Source organism: Carassius gibelio, chromosome A7, assembly GCF_023724105.1.
Source record: "Carassius gibelio isolate Cgi1373 ecotype wild population from Czech Republic chromosome A7, carGib1.2-hapl.c, whole genome shotgun sequence".
NCBI classification, from domain to species: domain Eukaryota; kingdom Metazoa; phylum Chordata; class Actinopteri; order Cypriniformes; family Cyprinidae; genus Carassius; species Carassius gibelio.
In genome coordinates this window covers 29,236,417-29,259,561 of record NC_068377.1, presented here as the reverse complement: position 1 = coordinate 29,259,561, position 23,145 = coordinate 29,236,417, and the positions used below count along the sequence as shown (strand labels likewise).

Below are 23,145 nucleotides of genomic sequence, written 5' to 3'. Positions count from 1 at the left end.
CCTTTAGTTAGAGGCTTTTTGTTGGCATTTTACTTCAGATATCCACTAGTGGACAGTAAATAATGATTCCTGCCATAAATCAGTAACAGAAGTACATAAATTAAGAACTAAATCTGCAATTTCAGTACGCAAATACTATTGTGCATATTTGTCAGTGATGAGGACCTCTCATTTAATTCCATTAAAGGATAGATGCCATGTGTCTCTTCTTACTAATGGAAGGGAAAGAACCGGATTGACATGATTTCACTGAGTGTCAACACCAGGGAAGCTTGCTGGTGTTCTTCCCCTCTGATTCACCTGGTCTCTTTAAGCCAGTGCTAATATTCTATTGGAACGTACTGGAAGGGTGACGGTTTGATGAAGCTTGGTTACATTTATACATACTGCAAGGTCTTAAAGTGGCATTTGGAAACACCGGAAATTTCCTGGCTTGATTTTTATAGGCAAAACACAAATGATTCAGGCTCTGTGTCATGTAAAGTACTGTAAACGGTTGTGGCTAAACTGCATCCACTATCTGTAGTGGAAACCAGATTAGCAGCTGAAAACCATCAGACCTCCCGATGACCCTTATATTCTGGCTGTGTTCTGTGTAATCAAAGTGAATTGGGATATGCTGATGATTTTCAGATAACAAACAATGTACCTAATATCTAGTATCTGTCATATATAACTCAGTTTGCGGATGCGTGAGCGCCACAGTGACATCTGATAATGCTCAGTGTCTCTCAGCGCCTAAAGTTAGAATTGTCCAAAAGAAAGAACAGCAAATTATTCATCAGAGCTTGTTTTCTAAAGAATGAAAGTCTTGTTGATATTGGTAAATATGTGAGCAATGTTAAAGACTTTATGGAAAAGTGGATTGTTAGTGATTATTTCTGGGATATGTGTCTGTGGAAACATTTCCTTTAACGGTTTTATTTATATATGATTTGATTTACCCTTTAATCGTGAGTGTGGCTCTAATGGTGATTAGTCACCATACCTTATTTCCACTGTCATTTCCTTCAGCTTCATTACTGTGAGCCAACTTATAATGGATTCATTGTGTCTAAATAGCACTGGTGAGTCATGTTATACTCACAGAATGTGCTCCTTAGTGTGTCCTCAACATGATGTGAAAGTATCATAATATAGAATCTCTAGGGTGACACACTTATAAGCCATAGGTGTGTATTAATGCAGTCTCACCACTCATTCATTTCCCATGACCTCAGTTTGAAAAGGTGTTAGCATTGATTGTCTTATTTAAGAGCTTTGGTCCGACATTAGCGTTGGTGTGTATGTCCATACGTAAGCCTACTTTGAATTATGTAATGCTTATACAAGGGCATGATGCTGTGTCACAAGGTCGCAGGGTCATTGCAAATCAGATTCATGTTATAAAGCTGGACTAGTGTTTAAATCGCAAGCTAAAAATAAATAAATAAAATCACAGCTATTACTGTATAGGTGTGCCTTCACACCTCAAATGTGAAAAGTATAGTTTCAAACTTTAAAGAATCTGTTTAGCCAAAAATTAAAATTTGCTGAAGATGTTCTTGGCATCAGGCCATCCGAGATTAAGATGAGTTTGTTTCTTCATCCGAACAGATTTGGAGAATTTAAGCTTAACATCACTTGGATTCTCTGTAGTGAATGGGTACCATCATAATAATAGATGATAAAAGCCTCAAAACAATCCATAAGTAATCCACACGAAAAAGTGTTTTAACTTCAAACAGTTTCTTCCAGCTTATATATGAGTCCTTTGTCAATAACATTGTTTTCTAGAAAACTTAGTAAGCAATAGTGGAATTGGATTGATATGATTCAAGTCATTCTTATCTGACCATAATCAGTTTGTAGCAGTGAATGGTATCGATCACAATTGCAGTATAGAGTACCACAAGGAGTACCACAAGGCTCAGTAATAGGACCGTTGCTTTTCATGCTTTACATGTTACCCTTGGGAGATATCAAGAAACATGATTTTAGCTTTCACTGTTATGCTGAATATACTCAGCTCTATATTTCTTCACAGCTAGAAGAAGCATATCAATTTGCAAAACTAATGGAATGCATAGTTGATATAAAAAACTGGATGACTAGTAATTTCCTACTGCTAAATTCTGAAAAAAACTAACAGAGGTATTTATTATCGGACCAAAAGGTAACACTTTATTTTGATGGTCCACTTTAGACATTCTACTAGCAGTAAGTAACTTTGCAACTACATGTCAACTAGCAGTTAGTAGAGTATTAGTAGACTGTCTGCTAAATGTCTTCTAACACTTTCTTTGTCAACTTATAGTAAGCCTAAACCTACCCTAACAGTCTACTCTGAGAGATAGTAGACATGTAGTTGCAAATTTCTGAGATTTAGTTGATATGTAGTTAACATGTAGTTACAAAGTTACTTATAGTGAGTAGAATGTCTAAAGTGGACTATCGAAATAAAGTGTAACCGACCAAAAACCTCCACATGAAATAATCTGGAACACTGTCTAACACTTGATGGCTGCTCTGTTCATTGTTTGTCATCAGTTAGGAAACTAGGTGTGCTTTTGGATAGCAATCTTTCCTTTGAAAGCCTTGTTTTTAGGATTTGTCAAACCGTATATTTCCATCTTAAAAATATATCTAAATCATGACCTATGCTCTCAATATCAAATGGAGCAATGTTATTTCATGCATTCATGACCTTAAAATTAGATAATTGAAATGCTTTATTGGGTGGTTGTTTTGTGTGCTTAATAAACAAACTCCAAAGCTGGTCCAAAATGCAGCAGCTAGAGTTCTTACTAGAACCAGGAAGTATGAATTAATTAGGGCCATAACCCCTGATGTACTTGTTACATCATATGAAGAATAGCATCTATGCTAATATAAATCCGTTTCATTTTCATTCCGAGGTCACCTTAGCCACCCAGATCCAGTCTGTATCCAGATCAGATGGTCACTGCAATCACCCAGATCTATTCCAAATCCAGTGCAGATGGTGTATCAGCACTAAGAGATGAGCTACACAGTCCTGAATGTCAGCGGAGACCATGTCAGCTTGAAGTATTCTTCATAAAGCTGCTTTGACACAATCTGTATTGTATAAAGTGCTATATAAATAAAGGTGACTTGACTTCTTCAGTAAAAAGTCTTATCATCTGAATCAGGAAAAAAAGTGCATAGAGTACTGTTTATAAGCATAAACAATTCAAAAGTTATAAACAATTTTTTTTGGTAGATTTTGATGTGAGGGGACAACAGTTGATGGACTTTTTCACAAGAGGAAGCATTATTATAGATTAGACTTTGTCTAGAAGTGTGGTTTAAAGTTATGGTTTGTTTATTACAAACACTCCACAGGATGTTAACTGGTGAACTTGAGTCTTGTGGATTACTTGGTGGATTACTGTGATGTTTTTTTTCAGCTGTTTGACATCATTCTGACATCACCCAATTCACTGCAGAAGATCCACTGGTGAGTGATGTAATGCAAAATTTCTCCAACTCTGTTATTATTTATTTGTATTTTTTTTTTTTTGCCAAACTATGCCTTTGAAATTAAAATGTTCTATATTTGCTTTGTTAAAGCCCACCTGATCTTATTTTAAACTCATTAGGATTCATTGGTGGATGATATTCCACAGGAATAAATTGTTTTTGTAAAGTTTAATCAAAACATAGTAGCTTGCTGTACCTTATGAAATTACTTTTCAGTAACTGTTCAGAATTTGGAAGCTGGGTGCATTGTGTAAATGTATGCAGTTTACAAATCCCCATAGTAACATTTTATGAATCAACCAGCACTTTCAACTCATCCACTTTAATAGGCTTCTGGAATAAATCTGGTAATTCCAGGCCCCTCAGGACCTTGAGTCACTGCTAATTCTCTCACATCAAACAAGAGTTCATTAAAATGTGAACTTGCTTACTGTCCAAGCTGTAAGTTTAGCTGTGCATTTGCTGGGGGAAACAGCGATATGAAAAAAGAAAGAAAATAACTAGGCATTAGATTTATGTTTCAGATTAAAATAATTTTGTTCAGAACAACTACACCACTTGTTTCTGTTAAAATTGATTAAGATTCTTTTTTTTTTTTTACAGTAACATGAACATAATTTATTTTATGTGCTAATGTGCTATTCAATAATGGATTATTTCAGTCTAATTCTTCTATCCAACGCTGGAAAACGTTAAATAATATGTAGATGCATGACAGCTTGCGCTGGAATGAGATTAAGAAGTTCCCTCGATCTCCGCTAGACGGCAGTATGACGTTGAGGGACGCATCCAGGTTGACAGCGGCAGACAGCGTGAGCGAAAGAATGTCTTAGAAAAATATCATTAAAAGACAGAAATCCCTTGCATTTCACAATGCAAACTCGGGGCAGGTTTACTTTGGCTTATAACAGATAGAAAAGCAAAATTAATAGGGGAGAGAATGCGTAAGCTTGCAGAAGTTGCACTACGTAAAAAAGAATGAAGAAATGAATGGAGAGTTTAAACTTACAGGCACGCGCTCGAGAGCTCTTCGCATTCATTTATAAGCGAATAGAAAAATAACTATTATTTAAATGCATCCTTTCTAATATTATGAGAACTGTTGGGTTTCACGCAAGTAAACAGAAAATGACGCGCATCACTTCGTCTCTCATCCTGCGCATCCTTACGCTTCGGGTAGCAGGCTAAAGAAAGTGCGCGAAACAGCTGGAGTTCTGCTCCGCAATGGTCGTCTCAGATGCTGAGAACAATTACATAACTGTCGTTGAGTAATTGTGATCGTAAGGTGATCGTAATTGAAACCACGTACCATCTGTAACAGATGACACCAGCACGAATCGGTCACTCAAAAAAGAAATCGCGCTCGACTGAGGTATCAGTGAGTTTGGCTACATCAGCACTTTGCCTTAAGTTCATTATTTATATAATTAACAAAAGTACTGCGATATTTATGACTTCATTACAGATTTTCACAATAAACCTCAGCCTACTGTTTTGTTTAAAAAGACTTGAACATAGTTAACTGTGGTCGCCAAAATAGAGCCAGGGTTGCGCAAGACACATTTGAACAGATTAGCGCCCGAGTTTTTATTGAAGTTGTTTTAGAAATGTTGACCCCTGGAAAAGATGGGTAGACGGAAACCCATTTTTGAAGAAAAACAAATAACGAATGAATGAATCAATGAATGAATCAGTGTGACTGTGAATATTCACAGGAGTAACTGATGCTCAGATCTGAACACTCAAGGCATTTGATGAAGTTATAAACTGATACTGACCAACGTGTCTATTATGGTGTGCTACTGAGTCCATGTAAGACAATGTAACACAGTTATAACATCACGTTTTATTTTTTCCTGTTTCTTTCTTTCTTTTTTTTGAACCAAGAGTTTAAATTCATGCTGAGTAATCAAGGTAGCTCAGTGTAACAGCATTATTAAGCCCATATGATTTAACCATATGCATATTCTGCGAGTGGCAGGTGATAAGTTCTGCAAAGTATGAGACGTAAAGTACTGAAAGTCTTCCTCCCTTTCTCTCTCTCTCTCTTTGGGCTCATCTCCAGGTCCCGCACGCTCCAGCGCCCGGCCCGTTCACTTTTCACCCCGCCTCAGTTCGGTGGGGTGGGGTAAGGGGGGAGCCGCTTGCACCCTGGCCGAATGCCGCCTCACTGCCTCCGCTATATAAACACACATTGGAAGCTCGCTGCGCGACTTGAACTCACATTGAGAAACTGTATGTGAAAAGAGAGAGAGAGAGAGAGAGAGAGCTAGAGCGCAAGAGAGCTAGAGAGTGAAACCGCATCAGAAAACGGGCTAGCCAGACCAGTCATCTGAAGATTTTTACTGCTCATAGGCATCAGACTTCGGAGGATTATTTATCATTTATTTCTGCCTCTTCCTAATGACCATTACTTGATTTCAGTGCATTTAAAGAGATTATATCGAGCTTTCCTGTAAGATATTTTTAAAAACAATAAGTACAAACTTTTTTTTATTTATTTTTTTCCAAAAAGAAAATCAGAGCTAACTTTTTGTTAACTTGTTTTAACAAGTTTGGAATTTAGAACAACATTTCTAAATCAAGTTTGAAGTTTAACAGGTTCACGTCAAATTTGCATTTTAAAATTTTTTACTGAAAAATCGCGGGAATATTTTCAAAGCGATTTGCATAATCTAAAATGATATATAAACATTTAAAATCGATTTGTTATATCTATCATTGTGTTAATTAAACACTTTATTCGTTTACTTTTCATTAGAAAACTTTGCGCTGCCTTTTGGTGAAAGATTCTTCTGAGCTAATTTTACTGTTCAGAATAATTGTTGCAACTCCTATATAACACATTAAGTCACTCCAATATTCCAGAGAAGACTCAACCACTGTAGTGCTCATCACTCCATATTTTTGATATAAGTCCCCGGACGTTCACAGCCATGCTCTTCGAGAGTTTTGACCTTGTCTCGGCGCTGGCGACGCTGGCTGCGTGTTTAGTGTCCATGGCACTTCTTCTGGCCGTGTCCCAGCAACTCTGGCAGCTGAGATGGACCGCAACACGGGACAAGAGCTGCAAGCTGCCTATGCCCAAGGGCTCCATGGGGTTCCCCATCATTGGAGAAACATGCCACTGGTTCTTTCAGGTAAGCGCTCCATCTCCATGTGTCTTTCCAAATTTCCATTCGCCCTGCTGTCGCACGCACACCGCCCCGGTGCGCGCCAGGCACCGCGGATTCATGCGCTCACGAATGTATATTCTCCCTGCAGTTACCTGGGCTATTAAAGACGTATCAAGCGTAGGATAACATCCACTAATGCTTTTCGCACGTGTGCGCTCGAACGCAATATTGCGCTTTAAAAAGCGAACTGCCTGCAGGTTAGTTGTTCCCACGTGTGCAATTTCATCCGTGCCATATTTCCATGGTGTTAATAAGTTGTCTGTTTTAGATAGCCAAGAGTTTTTGTTTCATATAGCCAGTTCTCAATCCACGTGGAACAACCTGTTTTCGGCTGCCAAGAAAGGCGCGCTCCGTTCCAGAAATATTGTAGTCTTTGGCTTCCGATGAGCGCGAGAACACAGCCACTGCGCACCGCTTGTCAAAGCGGGCATAAACTCCTCTTGACGCGCAGGCTGGGCTTGATCGCGAGGGCAGGTAGTGTCGCGCTCTCACTGAGCTTCTGTGTAATTACGCGCGTCGGTTACTTTACACGACCGCGCATGGTGCGCATACAGTAATCTTCAGGGAGTCTCTGTGAAATATTCCTTAATACATCAGGGAAGTTTGTGAACGCTAACACGGCTGGTATTATAACAAAGAAAATAAGATAAAACAATTAAAAGTAGCATTTCACGAACCTAAGGTGTAAAAAAAACCAAAAAACATCCATATAGTAAAAATCGTAAATAAATGTCTTAGGAATTATTTCCATAATAAATCCATAGTAAGCATTAGGATGTTCCTGGACATTGGCTTACAGTAGCTGGAGTGGGTTGCTTTTAACTGAGATTTGCTGAGATTCAGTAAGTAGGAATGTCCTGGTCTGAGTGGTGTACAGATCAAATTATCTGGTCAGGAATAGATTCTCCAAAGATGGAATTCCAGGAGAGATTTTCCATGCAGCTGGCAGACTCTCTACAAAAACAAACAGGCTTGTCTGCATTTCAGAGTTATATATTTAAAATCAATAGGATTTGGTCTGGTCCATTTTTGCCAAATTTGTGTCATTTCTATAGCGGGAGGCATGACTCCAAGAGCTACTGTGCAAACTTACAGTTTGAAATGTTGATCTCTGTCCTTCTTGTGCTTCTGAAAACATGCATTGCTTTCTAACAATCTGTGTATTCTGATACATTTAAGACAACCCCTTCAATTTGTCAGGTAGCTGCTTTTGTGGTCCACATCTCTTTCTGTTAGCCTCAGCAGAGCAGCAGTTGAATCCTAAATTGGGTTGAATCTGTGATTGACAAAGATGTATGGACTCAGAGGAGTGTATTTCTTTATTTATTTTTGTGCTCTTTTGCGGCGGTTCTGTTGTTTTGAATTATGAAATTATTGTAGAATTTGTCTGTGTATGAATTTTCAATTGACCACAAAAAATATCTGGCCAGAACTTTTTTTTGTCCTCTTAACCATGCTCCAAGTTTTGCTGATATAACCGTATGGAGCATAAATGAACAGTGACTATGCCTGGGCTATTACTGTTTAATTTTGTGCTGATCAGTTATGGTGAGTTCAGACTTAACATTAATAATGTTCATTATATAAGCACAAATTCCTTTGCAGTTCACCCAGTGGGCAACCCTCCCTTACCTCTATCCCACATCTCCAGCTTGACCTAAATTGCTCCAGTCTGGGTGGCAATAAAGCTGCCCACCAGGGGGTCAAAAACACACCCTCACCCTGGGACAAAGACTACATGGCTTGGGCCTCTGATCAGAATTCCAGCGAGCATGGCGTATAGAGACCTGGAGGATTTAGGAACAGTCTTCCAGCAACCCCTCTCTCTTGCTTTCTGGCTTTCTCCTGGGGCTTGTCAGAATTAGGGAGCATGAAATGGGCATGACTGGCACCAGTGTGGTGTGGCCCCTTTTTCACCTCTGGAACGCACCACCAACCCCTCAAACAGCCTCTTGTCTTTAGGAACAGGGGACGGGGAGTGAAAGCGAAGGGGGCTTGGCAGCAGTAGTGGGAGGAGGAGGAAGGTAGAGGGATAGAAAAGAGAAGAAAAGGGGGTCCCGGGGTGAGCACTCACACTGCACTGAACAACCATAATCTCTCTCCACAAAGTGTTTCCAGGTCAAAGGGAAACCTATTCTCTCAGCTGAGCCACATTTAGGTTCTTTGCGCTTGTCTCGTGAGCACTGGTGTTCCCTCTGCTTTAAGTGAAACCGTTTCTCTCTGATGGCGATTGCTGATTCTCACTGCTTTGCCCGAAATTCCCATATCTCATTTCATTTATGCAGAGCCATGTGCCTCTGAGAACACCCTCTTTGGCAGGTACACCCAAGGGTGACTGATGGCCAAATAATGGGACCTCAAGCCCTACTGTCTCTGCTTGCTTTCCCCCTCTCTCTTTGCAGAAATTCTGTCTATACCCCAAATGGAGACGGGCCAACGCACACATCCTGAGAGATTCCAATGGGCTATTTCAGTAAATGGACATATTATCTTTATTTACGCTGAGACTGTGGGTCAGCATATGGAGAGCTCCTCCCGCGCCATTACCTGCCACTCTGAACCAATAAACACAGCAGCCCCCAGACTAAGACATGCAGACACACACACACACACACACATGGATATAGACAAGGGTCAGGATAATGAGTGATACAAATAAAGAGCACGGAGCAGAATGATGTGCCAAGGAAAACTTGCTGTACACTCTTCAATTCCCTCTGCTCCATCCATCTTTCTTTTCTTCTTGCCTTCTTCATGGCAGTCTTACAACGAAGCTGCATATGAATTGCAACCCCCCCCCTCCCCACAGTCCCTCACGTAGCACCCCTGTGTTCAAGTGAACCGTAGCTGATCTGAATAAATATAATTAAAAGGGTTATTTTGTGATCTTAATAAAGGGGTCATTTGTATAACATTTCCACTGGCACACAAAGGCTACATTTATGTAGCGGGAGGCTCGCCTGGTGTCCAATTTACACAGAAATGTGTATTTTTAGTCCTGTGCACTCTGTGTGGATAGGGCCAGTGGAAAAAAAGCGGTCCTCTTTATTGCGCCCCCTTGTAAAATATCTGATAAATTTCTTTTCAAAATAAAGGAAACTATTGAATGTGGCGAGTTAACCCTCTCACCTCCAGAGGCAGAGAACAGGCGCGTTTTGTGTGAGGTCGAAGAGCATAAAACTGAACACACACATGGAATGTAAACACATCTGACCTGTTCAGCCGTTTTAAAATACAAGAATATATTATTCGTTTTGCCTATTTATCGTCCTATCTATTTCATTCTGATTCTAAGGCTTTAAATACGTTAAGGAGAAAAGTGCTGAAAACTATGCAGCTGCACAAGCTTCTGACACAGACGTTCTTCTCCTGAGAGCCCTGTGCAGTTTATTGTCTTCAAGCGCTGTCTGACATGTGTTTTGCGGTCCAAATGAATGTGGAAAGCTTTTCGGTCTTATCGCTGAAGATCATCTAAACTCAACCTCTAACGGAGTTCTTGAACCCAGTCTGCCTTCGCTCAAAATAAACTGTCTGTTATTTGACTGACAGCCGATTTCACTTGGTTTTTAAGAAAACGTGCTTGAAGCAAACGAAGTCACTATGACCATAGATGCGTGACCATAGAAGTGAACGGATGCACCAGCCGCATACATGTGTGTGTGTGTGTTTGACAGTGCGAGTAAGCTGCAGATTATTACCTCATCGCTTTTCCAGGGTGTGTGGAGCTTTTGTGCGTCAGTGACCCTTTTGGTTTTTTGGTTTTATTTTCGTTATCTGCACATCTGAGCTTCTGTGGCCTTGTGAAATGAAGGAGGACATTTCTCACCTTCTAGCCAAATGACTTCTGCTTGGCCAAGCCCAGCGAGTTTGTCTCCTCATTTTGCCTCACGACCTGTTCTGCTATTTCCAACGCGGAGTCACTTTTCTACCAAGCAGACTGTGATCATTAAACCATCTTAAGCACATTTTCTTATGCTCACCTCACTGTCAATCACCATCCTAATCACATTTTCTTATGCTCACCTCAATGTCAATCACTTCCAAGCAAGAAAACCATTACCTTTTCCCATCCTCTAGCACATCTTTTGCACTTTTTTCCCCCTTTGTACTACACAGGTCAGAAATGGATCCTCTCTGGCTGCCCTTCTGTGTACACTTGTTTCAGAGGGATGGCCCCTACATGTGTAAATACACACATGCAGATGTGAGAAATGTATATGTGTTTTTGCTGATGTAGTGTGTGACCATACATTGCATACTTTCACTACTCATGGAGATGTGGAGAAAAGGCCTCTGCTTTGTAAGGATGACAGCATGTTCCCATAATTATCAAACACACCAAGTTCACGCAGGTTACACAATGTCAGAAAAGAAATCATCTGAAATACGACAGATCGAAGACCATAAACAAACATAATATAATACAAATTTCAAGTTGACTTTTGCGTAAATGTGTTTATACACTGAAATCAACAGAGAGAAGGTTAGAGAGTGGCCTTATGTCGGGCATGTGTGAAAGACAGCCTTGTTCTGGATCTGTCAGGTTAAAAACGGCTCCTTTCTCTCTCATACTGACTGGTCCCACTGCTGGGAGGTGACCATGCACACACAAAATCATCCATCATCACACACACTCAGTTCTCACCATGTGGTGAAAGATACTACATTTATTTTCCCCTGCTTCCCCTGCATTGCTTTTGGATGTGTGTGTGCATGTGGTTGTTCATGTCAGCATTACCTCTTGCCCTCACACTCACCTGATATGTGAAATCCTCAGTGTCTTTAAGTATAAACTGACTGTGAGCTGGCCAATGAACATTTCTCTCACCCCACACAGTGGCTGTGCCCCCTGTCTAACACCTGGCGAGGTCCTGGGATGTCATGTGTCTATTTGGCCATGGACAGAGTTCCTGTGGGGGAATCTTTGGTCATACTGTTTTAGAAAAAAAGTCTTACAGTGTTTCTGACTAAACCGTGTTTTTCTGAAGTAGGAACTGGTCGGTTATGAATCTAGAATCAGGAATTATTTCACCTCCTTCCAACGAAGAACCAAAAATGTTTGAATATTGCATAATCCCCCAAAACTATAAAACCCAAAACAGGCTTTTGCTGGAAAAATTGTGAAAACTGAGCAAGAAAAGTGTGAAAGTGTAAAATATGGTTCAATCGTCCACCACTGCAGATTTTACAGCCATATTTTCTGCCACATGTTCAGCCAGTTCTGGTTAAACTTTGGCTGTTGAGAAAGTGAGACGTAATCCCCTTTTGTCTGCCCTTGTCTACCCTCGGTGTGCATATATCTCGTTAGTCTGATTTTATAATCTCACAATTTAACTAAGCCGATAACTTATTATAGGATTGTAGGGGCCAAGGTGCCATGTGGGTCATAAGACATTAGCTAAGTCTTCAGACATCTCAGCCAGCCGTGAGCCAAGGTTGTCATTTATGGTCTCTGATATTATGGAGGTGTTGGATGTGTCAGTCAGCCAAGGTCAAAGGTCAGAAGAGAGTAAAAAAAAAGAAGAAGAAAAAATAGTGAAGTTAAGAGAGAACTAAAGCTTCCATCATGCGCTCTTTAATGTTTGCTGACGTACTGCATGTTATCAAATTTCAATGGCAAGATATCATTCATTAACTAATCTGTTCATTTGTTTATATATAGAGGTGAGAAACCCAGCTTCTGGCCACAAGTACACAAAAAGGGGTGGAACACTTATTTACCCATTTCTAAAGAGACTGGTTGCTGGACTAAGAGCAGACAGGAAGGGCGCTGGGAAGTACTTGCGATCATAGTTAAAGCAGCAATTTGCTCAGGACATGTCCCTCATATTTGAGATCAGGAGATGGTGGGAATGTGAATGTTACAAGAGCTATTTTGTCCATAAACATATATTTTAAAACACATATATAAAGAGACTATACAATGTTCATATAGCATGCTGAGCTGAAGCATGGATGCAGAAGTGTATTCAGACTAGTTTCTCTTAGCCAAACAGGGAGAAAAAGCATTGCATGCTGCTAAATTTATCCTTGCAAATAAGAGTATGAGTGTTGGAGTATGCTCGATGAAACTGGTCACAAATTTTGGTGGGGGGGGGGGGGGGGGGGGGGGTTGGCAAGGGGAGCAAACAGCTCTAATGCCACTTCCTGCCATGGGGTCAGTATGTGTGTGTGAGGCTGAGAGGTTACAGGCTGTCTTTATGTGCTCAGCAGAAGTCTCAAGGGCCAGAGGCAATTACTATGTGTTATACAGAGCAACTCATTCCAGAGCTAAGAGTCTTTTTTCATGTTCATAATTTTACTCAACTAGACTTGAATGTGCATGACGAATAAAAATATGTTTTACTTTAGCGTTGTGCAAAATAATGCATTTATTTACACTGTATTTGTTTATGCTCGAAATACATCATGTGTAAATACACAGTGTTAACAAAGTCAGGCGGATTCAGGTTTATGTCTCCTGGTCTGAGAAAGCCTGAAGTGTGTTTCTGTAACCCTTTAACACCCCTTTTAGATGTTTGGGGTAATCACTCTGCTAGTTCTTAAATTGTAGAGGTGAAGGGGTTAAAGGTGAACATTTGCAGGATGTACTGGATTCCTTGCTGATTAGCACTTTCAGCCAATCTTTCACACAACACACCAACTTCTTAGAGCTAATGGCTGTGCTCATACTCATTAGATCACGTCTCTCAGCGTGATCCCGAAGGCTAAGCCTGAGCCCTTTCTAGCTAAAGCTAACCCAATTGCATAAAGAATGCTGTGAACACAATTTCTACTGAGGGGGCCCCACTTGCAGAAGGCCCCCAACACACAATTTTATGGGTTATTGCTAGGCTAAAGACTTATAATGTCACTGAAACTACAAAGGTAATAATTCTGTCTAATGTATGGTTTGAAGCCAACAAAAATTTTGTTCTTGACAAAAATGTATCATAAAAAAACACAGTGACAATGTTTCAGGCAAGTTGGTTACTGTACAGTATTATGTATTTTTTTTTAAAAATATAATTAAAAAATATAATCTTTAAATATAATCTTAATATAATATATAAAAATATAATATATTTTTTCCTCACAGATGGCCAATCGACACATTTTTATTTACTGTAGCAGTTTGCCATTTTTTCCTTTTAACAGTTTTTACACTGTAACATCAAATGCATATTCTAATTTGATTTACTAATCTGTTCCACTGTTTAATCTGCAACTAATATTTTTTCTTCTTCTTGCTCGCGCTTCTCTTTTTTTAGGGTGCAGGTTTCCATGCATCAAGGAGGCAGAAGTATGGGAACGTATTCAAGACTCACCTGCTGGGACGGCCGCTCATCCGGGTCACGGGGGCAGAGAATGTGCGAAAGGTTCTGATGGGAGAGCACAGCCTGGTCACTGTGGACTGGCCCCAAAGCACCAGCACTCTACTGGGTCCCAACAGCCTGGCCAACTCTATAGGAGACATCCATCGCAAAAGGAGAAAGGTAAGATCCATATACAGTTGTTTAGCACTCATATGTAGTCTTGTTATGTGTGGGAACCATCCTTATCTCCTAATGGAGGGTTTTTGTGTGCACTGTTTTTCCTGCCTTGCCAATGAAAAATGTTTTGAATTTGTGAAAGGACAAAATAGAGTAAGAACGAGAGATGCAGTGAAAGAAGCAAGATAGTAGGGCAAATAGAAAGGGCTGTGCAGGTTCAGATTTGGAGACAGATACCCACAATGCATTGCTCCCCTGCTCATTATTGTTACACATAACAGTCTGCTCACAATGGAGGATTATGCTCATAACTAGATTCCCCTCAAATCCAACCCATTGATCAGGGACAAAATAGCTTTTTTGTGGACCCTGGTTCTCTCTTCAGTCCCTTGGAGGCTTGAGTTTCACCCCACACACCTGTTCCATTGAGGGGTCAGTGGGGTGTAATCAGTCTGGTTAATCCTCCAGGTCCAGGGCCTCACGCAAACCCCCTAATGACTGCTAATTAGTCAGCCAGCCTCAGACGGACAAAGACCGCCTTATGAACCCCCTTCAGCCAGGTTTCAGTGTCCTGCTCTGCACACAAATGTCATAAATATATTTTCATTTGTTCTTCAACCTCTCTGGAGGCATACATACTGGAAATGTATGTTCATCAACACAACATATTAGAGCCTCTGAGCTCTCTGGGACGTCCTGTTCAAGGCATGACATTTGCGAAAGAAAATAATTTCCTGTAAATGTCTCTTTGAAGACCATTACTACACATATATATGTGTACTGGAAAGACGCTGAATGCAAGCATTAGATCCAAATGGCGTTGTGAGCTTGGGATGTAGCTATAATTATATAATTTCCTAGAAAAAACAATTCATATTTGATTTAACTGGCTTTGTATTGATGGAGATTCTTAAGGAAAGATCTTCCATGTCTTTATCTTTGTGCTGCTCACTAACAAGATGCACAACAGCTCACTGAGTTATATAAGAAGCAACTAAATCACACTTGTCGATGAAGCTATAGATCAAAAGGCCTATCAGACTGTGGAATTGGTGAGGTGTTGAATTTATTAGGCTGGCCAGTAGAGGGCACAGGATCTTAATTCTGCGCTCACCTGCCTACACAAACTGTTCTGGCTGTGAATGAGGGATTTTGCTTTAGTCAGCGGGGGAGAGAGAGAGCAAGATTGGAAAAGTAGAGAGAAGTGTAAAGAAAGTGAATGGTTTGGGGGAGAGAATAAAGAGGTCTTTACATTCTGGTCAAACCAGCAGCTTTGAGCAGTTTTATATAATTTAAGACATATGGAAATTATTAGGGTGGGGGAGTTTTAAAAGGCTGTGTGTGGAAAGTGCAGTACAAGAAGTCACGTTTTGTAATGAAGACAGGCGGCTGTTTTTTTCCCAGTAATGTTCAAATCCTGTATAATGGGGACTGGCATTAGTGGAGCTTGACTGACGCCTGTCTAGTACATAAAGACTCGTAAAAGGAAAATAGTAACCGAACCAATAAGCAGCATAAATATGGTGTTGTATTGCATATATTAAATTATGGGTAGTAGCTAAGAGAGATGTGTGACACAAACATATACATGGAAAAGGACACTGAAAACCAAATGTAAATCAGTGTGATATACGTTTTTAGTCTAGTTAGTTTAAAGTTAGAGATGAAGTGTTTCTGAGAAGAACAACACAGAAAGGAGACGCAAAGAAATGCGTCTTGGAGAGAGAAAGTCAGACGGAGAGACAGGAGGAGGACACATAAGTCTCCACCCCTCCCTTCCCTTTACTATTGTGGAAAAAAGTGGGGCGGACACAAGATATCTGGAATGAGATGGCATATAAAAAGTGCTATTGTTAGTCGTCGGCACTGGAACATGGATGTTATTTCACTAAACAAACCAGCACAACTGAGGTATTAGAAATGTGCTGCTGCGGCCAGGAAAATCTTACCGTCGCCTCTTACCCTCACTGCTGATGTAGAGGGAACTCTCTCAGATATTCTGAGAGTGAGGTGGAGGTAGGGGAGTGGCAATTAAAAGTACGAGCAGGTCGTAAATAGTGAGGACTTCAGAATTAATGAGAATGTTCCATGCTTTAACATGCACTTCATGCAGCCTTCAGGTGCTGACTATGGCTTCACGATAATATTTTAAGGAAAATTTCTTGCCTGTAGAGCACAGACGCGCCGGATTGTGATGGATGATGTGATTCATGGGCCAGCAGCATTGTGGGACATGCAGTGCAGGTCCATAAGCCTGAGTCAAAAACAAGTCAGTCTTGGAACAGTGCAACTCTGTTTTCATGCAATATACATGTAGATACAAACTCTTAAATAATATTGCCATCAGTCAGTTTCAAACATCTGGACAGGTTCATAAACCTGCATGTTTTTGGAAGCAGATCCCTTCCTCTGCTATCTTGGGCTAATCAGATTATGTCCTGGGCTCTTTGGTAAAACACATGAAGAAGTGACATACAGCCAAGTATTGTGACCCATACTAAATGTGCTGCATTTAACCCATCCAAAGTTCACACACACAGCACTGAACACACACCTGGAGCAGTGGGCAGCCACCTGGGGAGCAGTTGGGGGTTCAGTGTCTTGCTCTAGGGCACCTCAGCTGGATATTGCCTGCCCAAGACTCGAACCCATAACCTTAGGGTTAGGAGTCAATCTCTCTAACCATTAGGCCACGACTTCCCTTAAGAAGATGTAGTTTTGGGACTTGCAGCTATAAATGTTTAAAATCCTCATCTGATTGCAAAACTATTCATCATGTCATATTTGTTCTCTGTTGATGCAATCACAGCAGACTGATCGAGTTTTCAATTGTGTTTCTCAGATCTTTGCTAAAGTCTTCTGTCATGAGGCTCTGGAGAGCTACCTGCCCAAGATCCAGAGGGTCATTCAGGAGACCCTGCGGGTGTGGAGCTCCAATCCTGACCCCATCAATGTTTATCAGGAGTCCCAGCGGCTCTCCTTCCACATGGCAGTGCGTGTCCTCCTGGGTTTCCGCGTCTCTGAAGAAGAGATGCACAGTCTTTTCAGCACTTTCCAGGATTTTGTGGAGAATGTTTTTAGCCTTCCCATCGACCTGCCGTTTAGTGGTTACAGGAAGGTAAAATGTCTATATGTGTTGTCTAAATCATTTTTAAAACAGAGAAAGGGAATGAATTGTCTCTGCACAATATGTACACAAAGATAGATCAACAAATAGACTTCAACTAATAAACGTTTTTGTACATTTGCAGGGTATTCGTGCAAGAGACTCACTCCAGAAAAGCATAGAAAAAGCCATCAGAGAGAAACCTCTCCACACACAGGGGAAGGATTACACTGATGCTCTTGATGTGCTTCTAGAGAGCGCCAAGGAGAACAACACAGAGCTTACAATGCAGGAGCTGAAGGTGAGCGGAGCACCACTGATACACTACGGCTCTGTAGACAACAAAAATCATGATATTTAAAAACAAACATAGTGGAAAAAACATATAATGAATCTATAAAGCAAGAGAAATGTTGATTATATAAGTTAAGCATAATGATAATAAAACTATTAATATTTTTTTTCATCAGACAACACACTAATATCAAACTGTACTGGATTCAAATGTGAGCTCTTCTTGTGCACTTTGCCTACTGAGCACTATTTGTGTTGTGTGTAAGTGACTGTTTAGACAGTTGTAGCATATGTAGTCTTTAAAATCTGTGATAAAGAGAGTTTCCACTTCTTTTGGGATGCTGTCTTAAAAGGCAGCTGACTAGGTATGCAGAAGAAAGCGAGGCAGTCAGTTTAAAAAAAAGTGAATAACCACTTGTGAAGTCTTACTGAAACTGAGATATTTTATCAGTTGTTTATGTCTTTTTAATGCTGTACCTTACACATCTGTAAATCTGGTCATGGTTTTCACCACGCAGTTTTCCTCACAGTCTCTTTTCAGTGTGAGGAGGTCAAATTGTGATTGCATATTAAAGCTAAACAGGAAGTCAACACTGTGATATTGAGAGGCTTGTAGCGACTCTCTGGCAGCGCACTTTACCCACTGACTGCTCTCTTTATTTCTCTTCTCTCTCTACTGCTCAAATCTCTAGTCGCATATTCAATCCGGGATGACAGACATTTAATGACACAGATAATAGTCAATAAATGCTTCCCTGTGGGCTATTGCTCCTGGTTATTTCACTCCACTCAGATGTTTCAGCTTTTTTCTTTTGTAAGGTACATGTGTAGTGTTCTCAGACAGTGGAGGCAGGGGTGGCTCCCAGGCCTGTCAACAGCACCTCACTGGCAAGCTTTTAAAAAAGTGAAGGAGAGAAAAAAAAAACCTGTGTGAGATAGCTGCCGAACCTTAAAGAAAAAAGAAGAGAGAAGGAAAGAAAAGAAATAAAGAAGCACCATCCTAAGAATTCAGAAAAAGTCAGATTGCAGTGAAGTAGCTGTCTAGAAAATATATAATATACACTACTGTTCAGAAGTTTGGGAGAAGTTTGAATACATTTATTCAGCAAAGATGCAGTAAAGCCATCTATAATTTTGCAATATGTTTCTATTTCTAATAAAAAAAATGCTGTCCTTTTGAACTTTGTATTCATCAAAGAATCCGAAGAAAAAAAAAAAAAAGGTTCCCACAAAGATATTAAACGGCAGATCATTGATAATAATAAATGTTTCTTTGAGCACCAGATCAGCATTGTATAATGATTTCTGAAGGATCATGTGACACTAATTGCTGCTGAAAATTCAGCTTTGCCACAGAAATAAATGACATTTAAAATATATTAATATAGAAAAGTTATTTTAAATTGTATTACTCCACAAGAAGTATCAATGATATATTTTAATTATGACAGATTTATCACAGTAATCAAACCACAAGTCTTCAGTAACAGATGTCAACATGCCAGAATATTAGTGTCAAAAATCTATATGTCATTTAGTCACAAATCTCTCTCTTTCTCCCTCAGGAGTCCACTATTGAGCTGATCTTCGCTGCTTTTGCCACGACAGCCAGTGCCAGCACGTCTCTGGTCATGCAGCTGCTGCGACACCCTGCAGTGCTGGAGAAGCTGCGTGAGGAGCTGCAGAGTTGCGGTCTGCTGCATGACGGCTGTCTGTGCCAGGGTGAACTGCGACTGGACAGCATTGTTAGCCTCAAGTACCTGGACTGCGTGATCAAAGAGGTCCTGCGTCTGTTTGCCCCTGTGTCTGGAGGTTACCGCATTGCCACGCAGACCTTTGAGCTGGATGTGAGTTGTTGAAGATCTGCAGCTACTTTAACCCAAAAACGAAAATTGTGTCATCATTTACTCACCCTCATGTTTTTTTTTATTGTTGGAAACATATTGTTCAGATGTTATAAGGACAAAATAATCACAAGTCATCGGGGTCCAGTGTTATTGTACAGTGTTCTTCAAAATATAAAGAAAAAAGAAAGTTATTCGAGTTGGGAAATACTTGACGATGAGTAAATGATGTCGGAATTATGCAATTTTTTTTATTTATTATGCTTTAAATGATATGTATTGTTGTAAATGTTAATGCACAACTGTTTTATCCTCATAACCAGTGTTAGTTTCGTATTCTTTCTATACTATTATATTATTCATTAATATTTTTAATTAGCTTTTGTCTTTATCTTGTAAGTTTTAAAAGTAATTTTAGTATTTTTGTTTTGCACTTTTGTCATTTTATTTCAGATAGTTGCCTTCAGTTAGTAGTTTCTCATCTAATATTTATATTTTATTTTCATATAATATAGTTATTCATATTAAATGTTGTTTTTAATAGGTTTAGTTTTAGTTAACACAGTAACAACAGTTCTAACTTCCTTTTGCCCGTCTTTCAGGGTGTACAGGTACCCAAAGGTTGGAGTGTCATGTACAGCATCCGTGACACCCACGACACCTCGGCTGTGTTCAAGGACGTGGAGGCCTTTGACCCGGACCGGTTTAGCCCAGAGCGGTGCGAGGATCGCGAGGGCCGCTTCCACTATCTGCCCTTCGGCGGTGGCGTTCGGTCCTGCCTCGGCAAGCAGCTGGCCACTCTCTTCCTCAAACTCCTAGCCGTGGAGCTCGCCGGAGGGAGCCGCTTCGAACTGGCCTCCCGGACATTCCCACGCTTGATTTCGGTCCCCGTGGTGCACCCCACCGACGGCCTTCGTGTGAAATTCTTCGGCCTTGACTCCAATCAGAATCAGATCATGGCCAAGTCGAATGAGATGTTGGATGTCACCGTGTGACAGACTGGGCAGAAGAAGAAAAAGACTTTATATTCTGAGCTGTCACCTGAAGTTCAAAAGACTCTCATTTGCCAAAAATGTATAGTCTATCATTTGTAAAGAAGTATATCATAAATATATAAATTGAACTGAACGTACTGCTGCATCAGGACAGCACAAGAGGAAGTTTTCAGAAAAGAAGAGGTGAAAGGGACAGTCACATAAGCCGATGTAGATGTCACAGGGTCTTGAGATGAGAAGTTTTGTTTGAGTGTTTTTTATGGATGCTGAGTTCATTACTATGTATATACAGTATGTGTGGTTTCTGTGTGTGTAAATACATTACGTTTTCTTGTGCGAATGTACGTGTGTGCCTGTTTGCATGTGGACAGGTTGTTTTTCAGCTAAGGTATTAGCAGTTAAAGTAGGCCGTGCAAACTAGTATGAATGGGAGGATTGTGTAATTTACTCAGGTGTGTTAGCAGTACAGAAGGAGCTTTCAGACTAACCCAGTACTTGTTATACATGCTCTGTACATAAGTGACAATTCATAATATTATTTTTAAGAGAGCGTGTAAAGGAGGCGAGCGATGAACAGAGATATATGACTAGACAGAGACTTTAGGAGAAAATGGACCTGTCTCAAAACAAGCTATAGAGGGAATGAGGGTCTCATTCCTGCTGCAAATCCTACGTCTGAAGACATTTATTTAAAAAAACAAGCAAAAAACAAAAAAACAAGTCATAACTGTCGTATATGCTGCTTTGGGAGTCACTTTTTATTTAAATGTTGCCATCTGACCTCTGCAAAGAGGTTTTTTCCTTTTTCTGCTCCACTTCAATATTAGGAAAAAAAATACTGAACATACAGTGAACATACAGTAGATGATGGTGGAACTGATTGAACAATCATCAATCAGTAACTCTATATACCACAAATCAGGAGAGTTTTCTTGAGGCAGTTGGGTGAGAGGCACTAGTTCCCTCATTTCCTCTACAGGCCACGCAAAGGACTGTACTTTGATAAAATATGCCACTGATCTTTTTTTTTTTTTTTTTTTTGGAATGAATTAATGAATGGATGGATTAATATCTGCTGCTTTCAGTGTACCATTTTCTAACAGAGAGTAGATTGCTATACCTTCAGCTAACGTTTTGCTATTTCTAAGCGAATGTTGTGAGTTCAGGAGGGATTTCACCTATTAGAATGCCATGGGTAAAGCATATTTGCATTGTCTAATATCCTAATATTCCTGCTATTATTATTATTATTGTAATAAATCTTATTTTAAGTGCTATTTTTGTTATATTTCGGAATAGAGTTCTAGTATAAGTCTGTTGGTAAATACTGTTCTATTTAGAATGATATGGATTTCACTTATACTGTATTGTACACAGTGTTTAAATGTTAATATGGTTTTATTTTATTTTAATAATTATAATTCTTGGTTATCATTATTATCATTGCATTTAGTTAATATTAATAAACAGAAGCACTTGCGAGGTATGTTATTTTTTTTGGAGTGCCATGTGACTACATGTTCTGTTCTTTTGTTGATTGTTGAGTTTGTACATATATTTTATTCCTTTTTACAAATCCACATTTCACTTAGTTCAAACATGAATGTTTTCCCCTCCTTTTTTGTTACAGTGATTCTTAAATGTACCTGATAATTTTATAAAGCCTTGTAATAAACTATAATGTGAAAATCAATAATTCAGTCCTAATTCTTTGCTATGATCTCACCTCATTCTGCTTAACAACATTAACAGCTTCCTTTGCCAAATAACTCAAGGGTATCTGGATGTGTTTTGAACTTTATAATGTTTTTTAATTATGGCTAAATATTTTAATTGTTAGCCACATGTGTGTCTGTTTTACATCACCTAGGAACCACAGGATACCCCTTTGATGGTTTGCAGTTACATTTTGCGAAAAAAACTGATCGCTTTGATGTTTGAGTGTTTTGATTTGTTGATTCTTGATGTTCAGACCTTTGTGTTTGTATATATATGCACAATAAATATACAATGAAGTAACAATACACATTGTAAACTGACAATACACAACTTTATGTTTTCACCCAGTACACCCAGTTTTCACCAAGTACCCAGTACTTTCACTACAGTAGTGATATGGAAACACACACACACACACACTAGAGAGAATTCAACAAACAACAGCTTTATTCAATAGACACCAGATGTGTTGACCAGCACTCACTTCAAAGAGCTGCCTTAGCACACAAACAACCATCCTCACCAGGCATGTTCTCATTTTTGCTTTGGAGTCTTGCTTATTCACTTATGGCTTTCTTTGTTTTTCAATAATTATGGCATGCTGTTCGGTTATTAAAATCATCCAAGTATGCCCTAAAAGCATTCTGGAAGTTGAAGTCAAGTAGATGTGACTAGTGATACTTTGCATGAAAGGATAATGCCTTAATCTCAATATGTCTTTCATATGGACTTTCACAGATTTTCTTTGAATATAGCTTAATAAATATTTAATGATATTGATCCATGGTGTAAGTGAAAGCAGAATAACTCAAGAGAGGAACATCCTGGACCACAGGAAAGCTTATCTATGCTATCACTTTCTGGTTTCTCATTAGAGATCACTAATGGGGTCACTTCCTCTTCTCTTGATCTAAATTTCAGCATTGATCAAGTATGTTGATGATTATTCCATTAAATATAAAAAGCTAAGTCAAAAGTTCAATAGAAGTTACAGAGACATTCAGAGTTACAATAGAAAAACTTCCTGTAAGTTCTTATTTTTTCCCTCCTTAAAAA

At 39.6% G+C, this 23,145-nt stretch overlaps 1 protein-coding gene across 1 annotated transcript; it reads left to right on the top strand.

Annotated features, from left to right (window-relative positions):
* Nucleotides 1-5,661: 5,661 nt before the first annotated feature.
* Nucleotides 5,662-22,066, top strand: LOC128017097 (cytochrome P450 26B1). Its single transcript, XM_052602290.1, has 6 exons — nt 5,662-6,623; nt 13,910-14,134; nt 16,974-17,249; nt 17,383-17,538; nt 19,097-19,378; nt 19,978-22,066. Exons 1-6 carry the CDS (start codon nt 6,420-6,422, stop codon nt 20,368-20,370), a joined length of 1,536 nt encoding a protein of 511 aa, XP_052458250.1. The 5' UTR covers nt 5,662-6,419; the 3' UTR covers nt 20,371-22,066.
* Nucleotides 22,067-23,145: the final 1,079 nt, after the last annotated feature.